The 6,136-nt window shown below is 39.2% G+C and overlaps 1 protein-coding gene across 1 annotated transcript; it reads right to left on the bottom strand.

The window, feature by feature from the left end:
• Positions 1-379: 379 nt before the first annotated feature.
• LOC103941710 (glyceraldehyde-3-phosphate dehydrogenase GAPCP1, chloroplastic-like) lies at positions 380-4,575 on the bottom strand. Its single transcript, XM_009351908.3, has 14 exons — positions 4,292-4,575; positions 3,728-3,822; positions 3,562-3,629; positions 3,439-3,477; positions 3,039-3,139; positions 2,416-2,528; positions 2,184-2,283; positions 1,953-2,099; positions 1,650-1,710; positions 1,458-1,555; positions 1,202-1,344; positions 1,020-1,103; positions 803-892; positions 380-682 (listed from the first exon to the last, which is right to left on the bottom strand). Exons 1-14 carry the CDS (start codon positions 4,385-4,387, stop codon positions 634-636), a joined length of 1,284 nt encoding a protein of 427 aa, XP_009350183.2. The 5' UTR covers positions 4,388-4,575; the 3' UTR covers positions 380-633.
• Between the last annotated feature and the right edge of the window lie 1,561 nt (positions 4,576-6,136).

Below are 6,136 nucleotides of genomic sequence, written 5' to 3'. Positions count from 1 at the left end.
AGCAAGACAAGTTCCCAAATGATTGTCTAGATTAAGGCCGAAAAAGAGAAAATTTCACTGGAAAGGAAAGAGACTATACTAGCAGCCAAGAGAAGTACGAGAAAAAGAATAATTGACACGAGCCGGCTTCTTACGGTGTACCCCTGTCCACTATTCTAAAAATCCTCACCTAGGACCGACTAAGCGCTATACCTCAATGCGCCGCCTGACTAGTGCTTGACTTCTTTTAGAACCTTGTCCCTGTCATGAAAGTTGCTCCCAACCTAAGGGTGATGGGTGAACTTTTGGACTTTGGTTGTCGAAGCAAAGATGGTAGGAAATTTCCGACAAAGTTACGGATAAATTATGAGATCATTCACGTTAAGACTTTTCTTGGACAGAAAGGGAAAGAGGCCCTTCAACAGAGCGGTATATTATGATGCGTGTACAAATAGATGATGTATTTAGCCCAAACAAGCTGGGAACTCATCATACAAATCAAATTTTCCATTATTTTCAAGTAGAATTATGCGATGTCCGCCTAAATCTCCACTTCAATAAAAACGAGATCATGTGTATAAACTACTCTTCAACCAAACTCATAGCAAGCATCAAAGTGCTAAAATTTCGGAGGCACTCTTTGACAACCAATACCTATGCTGCCACTAACGCCATGTGCTCTATGAGGTCCAAAACTCGGTTGCTGTAAGAAATACAAAGCGTGATTTAGTCATACGCATTGAATTAGACACCATAGACTTTGAATTAACAGATACCGTGGGCAGCAAAATTGTAATATGCATGCAAAGCGTAGAGTGTTTACCTGTATCCCCACTCGTTGTCGTACCACGAAACAAGCTTAACAAAGGAGGAACTGAGTGCCAATCCAGCCTTGGCATCGAATATACTAGACCTGGAATTTGAGGAATAAATTAAAGACAGATCAGTAAAGAACTTCCACAACTGAATCTTACCCAGTAGATTCATGCTAGTGCTGCTTTCCTTTCGAAGAAAGCTTAGAAAAAAGAAAAGGATCCTACCTTGAGTCACCGACAAAGTCATTGGAGACAACATCTTCTTCTGTGTATCCGAGGATGCCCCTAAGTGGCCCATCAGCAGCATACCTTCATGTAAGATATCAAAGTGAATGAGCTATTCAAAGAAGGGAGTAAGAAAGAAGCATAAAGGCAGATACTATACAAACAAAATGCAGAACACATACCTGATCGCGGCTTTGACATCCTCATATGAAGAACTCTTCTCAAGTCGACAAGTTAAATCCACGACAGATACATTAGGAGTTGGGACACGGAAGGCCATACCAGTGAGCTTTCCATTGAGTTCTGGAAGAACTTTTCCAACTGCCTACATTTCCAAGAAACAAAAGAGATTAGTGTACCTTTAGACCCCGAAAATAATTTAAAACACCAAAATATCTTAGGTTAGTACCACCAAGAATCTAATTTCAGGTATAGTACCTTTGCAGCACCAGTAGAACTAGGGATGATGTTCTGTCCAGCTCCTCGGCCTCCTCTCCAATCCTTCATTGAAGGGCCATCGACTGTCTTCTGTGTTGCTGAACGCGTAAAACCATCAGTAAGTTAAACCCCATAACAAGTGATCTACAACGCACATACTTGAGTTTTAGAGAGAGAGAGAGAGAGAGAAACCTGTAGTTGCATGCACAGTGGTCATCAAACCTTCAAGAATACCAAATTCCTCATGAATCACCTACAAAATAAATTTAATGAGGTAAGATATGGCAAGAGGCCGTAGCTTGTTATGAAGTGCTAGCAACTGACATAATAGAGATAACAAACTATTTGGTGACCAATGCTAAAAAGAATTACAATTGGAAGGAAAAAGATATAATAGCAGACATGTTTTTAGATAACATCTAACATCCTGAATGATAGTTCAAATTATACTAGAGCCAAAAATTAATATCAATAATTTATAAGATGCAACCAAACCTTGGCAAGAGGAGCAAGGCAGTTGGTGGTACAGCTTGCATTTGAAACAATGTCCATATTTGGCTTGTATTTATTCTCATTTACTCCTACCACAAACATGGGTGCATTAGCTGATGGGGCGGATATTACCACTTTTTTTGCACCACCCTGCAAAAGAGAAGCAATCAGAGATTAACTTGGTGTGCCAGTAACGGGCAAAACAGTGCAGAAAATTGACTTAAAGCAACAAACCTTTTTATGTAATGCCGCCTTCTCAAGTGTTGTAAAAATCCCAGAAGATTCAACAACATACTCAACCCCATAATCACCCCAAGGAATCTCAGCAGGATCTCTGGATAAGGTTCAGAAGTTAATCCCAAAACAAATAGCTCCATATGATACTATTACAATAAGAAAAGAAAATTCTTTTGTCCACAATGTTCTCTAGAGTATTAAATTACTATTGAAAATCACAGCACAATACCTTTTGCTCACAACTTTGATTTCCTTCCCATTTATTTCCAAGGTGGAATCATCCACAACACTAATTGATCCATCAAATATTCCATGTGTAGAGTCAAACTTAAACATGTAAGCCTGGACATGGAAAAAATGAAAGGAAAATTAAACCTTCATAAGAATCAAGGAAAAACACAAGAGCATTATTGTCAGTAATAAGTTTGAAACTGGGTATACGAAGGGAGCAAAATGAAAACCCACGAAAAAAATCATCAATTTTTTACTTTATACTTGCATGAAAATAACTGACAAAAATATCTAAAATTTCAATCTTTCAGTTACTACATACAAGATCAACTGTACCAATATTAATAGAAAGAAAAACAGGGTAATTGGAAACTGTTCAAATATAACACTTCCTATAATTTGACTCTGTTCCGCATCTAAGCACAAATTCCATAAGACTTTTTTAGTGCGGTCAAGCTTTCAATACCCAAACAGAGATGACACTGTCTAATGAACATCACTCTAATCTTAAAACATAAAGAACAACTGGCAACGATATGGCACTATGTGCTATGTAATTATGACAATGGAAATTAGCATATTGGACATAAACACTGTTAATGCTACATCCTTATTGCTTACCATGTACTTAGGATCAACCAAAGGATCATTGACTGCTACCACTTCTATATCATCTCTAGTGGTTGCAATCCTTAGAACCAACCTTCCGATTCTACCAAAACCTGCAGGAATAGTGATTTCAGCATATACCATCACCCTTTCTAAGCCAAGACAATGTAAACATTAGTAAAATGTAAATAGTGAGTTATTGATATATCAGCAGTACTATGACTGACAGCTAACAATTGTTTAGCATCCAGAAACAATTAAAGAAGCTAATGAGAAAAGAAAAAACAGTAATATTGAAATTATAGTCAAACAACTTATTACTTAGTAATCAAACTAACCTAAACTAAGCAAAGAAAACATCAGTCATGCCTACAGACAAGCAAGAGAGAACGCACAACTTCAACGAACTTACCATTGATTCCGATCTTTGTCTTCCCACCACTCCCTGATTCTAAACAAAACAAACCAATCAAAAGTAAGCTTCGGAGCAATATAAATCAATTCCGTGTTTGAAAAATATTTTTGGAGTTCTTACTCTGAACTGTGGGTGGCAGTTCAGTGGCTGTGGCCTTGATGGGTTGGACGCTCCTGGCGCTGCATATCCTAGTAAACATAACATATATCACAATCTATTACAAACAAAGCCTCAAATCGAAAAACCAAAAAGTTAAAACAGATTAAATGAGACTGATTTGCTCAACTGTAAAGATGATGATCCGCTTGGGATGGAAGTGCCAAATATGGATGACTGCACCTTGGGACAGTTCAGATTGCGACTGAACCCGACGCTTGACACCTGAACATCAAATAACACAAAATTAAAACAGAGAAAAATAGAAACTGCATTTGCTATTTATTGCTTTAGCGAGTACTGATTTCCTCTTTTCATGAAATAACTCAGAAAAAATTATAAAAAATATAAAAATCATAGAGCTATTTAAAGCTAGAAAAACTTAACTAAATTACTACTAAATAAAAGAAGAAAATTTACTAAAATTTCAAAACAATATCAGCCCACAGACACTAAAACATCAAAATTTGTAAAATTGAATACAAGCAGAAATTCAAAGCATTAAACTTCATAACAAATATTGGTAAAAAATCAAATAATTTATTCAAAAGACTACATTTTCAGTCCTTTGTTTCACATACGAAATATACCGATATACAACAAAATTCAGAAATGCTTGATGCCATACGACGACGTTTTGGAACAGTTAGGTGGTGATTCGCCACAAACAGCTGAGGGGAGTGAAAAAGCAGACCTTGAAACAGGCGGACGCGGACGCTGAGAGGTCGGGGCGGGAGGCTTCGATCAACGGAGCTGAGACTGTAGATCTGAGCAGAGAAGAAGCCGCCATTTGTGATCGGATCGGAGCCCTCTTACTCTCTCTTCGTCGGAAGCAAATGGAATGAAAAACCCTAAAAAGCACGAAGCTTTTAAGCAGCTTTTGGGGACTCCGAACAGCCCACCACCAGAACCCAAATGTGATTTTTGTTTTTTATATTTTTTAATTAAAAAAAATGAGAACTGTGAGAAAGCATGCGGAGGTTCTTATGGAGCTCTCCTGAGAAACTCTCTCTCCTGCCTCCTCTCTTTCTTCACGTTCCTTAGGGGAATAATCTCCTGCGAACCACCTCGAAATATTGATGGATTTTAACCGTTGATTTATCCAAGGCATTGAAGACAGACGGTTGATATTTAAGGATGTATGGCTTACGATGAGAGTGGAAACAGCGGGTGTGCAGCTGTGTAAATTACGTAGGTGAGCTTGTCGTGACATGGGGAGGAGAGAGAGGATCTCGTAGTCCTCGACGGGTGACAGTTGGACCTGTGTGGGCCTTTTGTGGCTTTTCCCTTCTTTTAGATTCCGGTCCTACAGGCGGCCGGTTCACATTCCCGGTCAATTGCACTTGATTTTGTTATGAGCCGGACTCAACAGGGGAAGATGTTCGTGTCTGTCCAAAGAATCACGTCAACTTTTGGTAATAATTCAAGAATAATATTAGGAAGATTAAATTTTTTAAATCAAATGAGATGTCACCAATAAGAATTAAGTACATTAATCGACATTTAATTAATAATTAAATTATCTACAATCACATTATTTAGTTTGCAAATTTAATTTAAAAAATTTGGTCTATTTAACATTACTTATAATTCAATCATCAATATTCACATTATTTGGTTTATAAAAATTGATTTAGAACTTTAGTCTTCTTGGCATTATCTTTATCTATATTAGAATTACCAAACTATCCATCGAAGTCGAAACTTAAATCTTTGATTGTGCGTTAATAAAATGGAAGACCGGGTGATTTAAGGTAAAGAAAAGATTTTATTTTGTGAAGTATAGCAACTGTCACATCCCGGCCCGAGGCGGAACCACTTCCCGGGCCCGCTCCACTACCGTAGCACGATATTGTCCGCTTTGGACTTACCATTCCCTCACGGTTTTGTTTTTGGGAACTCACGAGCAACTTCCAAGTGGGTCACCCATCATGGGATTGCTCTAGCCCCCTTCTCGCTTAACTTCGGAGTTCCTACGGAACCCGAAGCCAGTTTGCTCCCAAAAGGCCTCGTGCTAGGCAGGGATGGGAATATACATTTAAGGATCACTTCCCTGGGCGATGTGGGATGTCACAATCCACCCCCCTTAGGGGCCCGACGTCCTCGTCGGCACACCACGGCCAGGGTTAGACTCTGATACCAAATTGTCACATCCCGGCCCAAGGCGGAACCACTTCCCGGGCCCGCTCCACTATTGTAGCACGATATTGTCCGCTTTGGGCTTACCATTCCCTCACGGTTTTGTTTTTGGGAACTCACGAGCAACTTCCCAGTGGGTCACCCATCATGGGATTGCTCTAGCCCCCTTCTCGCTTAACTTCGGATTTCCTATGGAACCCGAAGCCAGTGAGCTCCTAAAAGGCCTCGTGCTAGGTAGGGATGGGAATATACATTTAAGGATCACTCCCTTGTACGATGTGAGATGTCATAGCAACCGTATACGATAACAAGCACAAAAGCTGTAGCGGGGTTGGATGTGTTTAGTGTGTGGGATTAGAACTTAAACATCCATGTGATTCTTTCGTGTGCATACAAGAGG

This window comes from the organism of the source record quoted next, unplaced genomic scaffold (genome assembly GCF_019419815.1).
Source record: "Pyrus x bretschneideri cultivar Hongxiangsu unplaced genomic scaffold, Pyrus_bretschneideri_v1 Contig7, whole genome shotgun sequence".
NCBI classification, from domain to species: Eukaryota; Viridiplantae; Streptophyta; class Magnoliopsida; order Rosales; family Rosaceae; genus Pyrus; species Pyrus x bretschneideri.
The sequence above is the reverse complement of the archived record's forward strand: the minus strand, read 5'-3'. Positions and strand labels throughout refer to the sequence as shown.

Bases quoted from the DNA above. Each gene is read 5' to 3' on its own strand.
- LOC103941710 (XM_009351908.3), bottom strand. From the start codon at position 4,387: ATGGCGGCTTCTTCTCTGCTCAGATCTACAGTCTCAGCTCCGTTGATC. The intron at 3,140-3,438 runs GTAAGTTCGTTG...CTATTCCTGCAG, and splicing joins GACAAAGATCGGAATCAATG to GTTTTGGTAGAATCGGAAGG. The intron at 1,104-1,201 runs GTATGTGTTCTG...TCTTACATGAAG, and splicing joins GATGTCAAAGCCGCGATCAG to GTATGCTGCTGATGGGCCAC.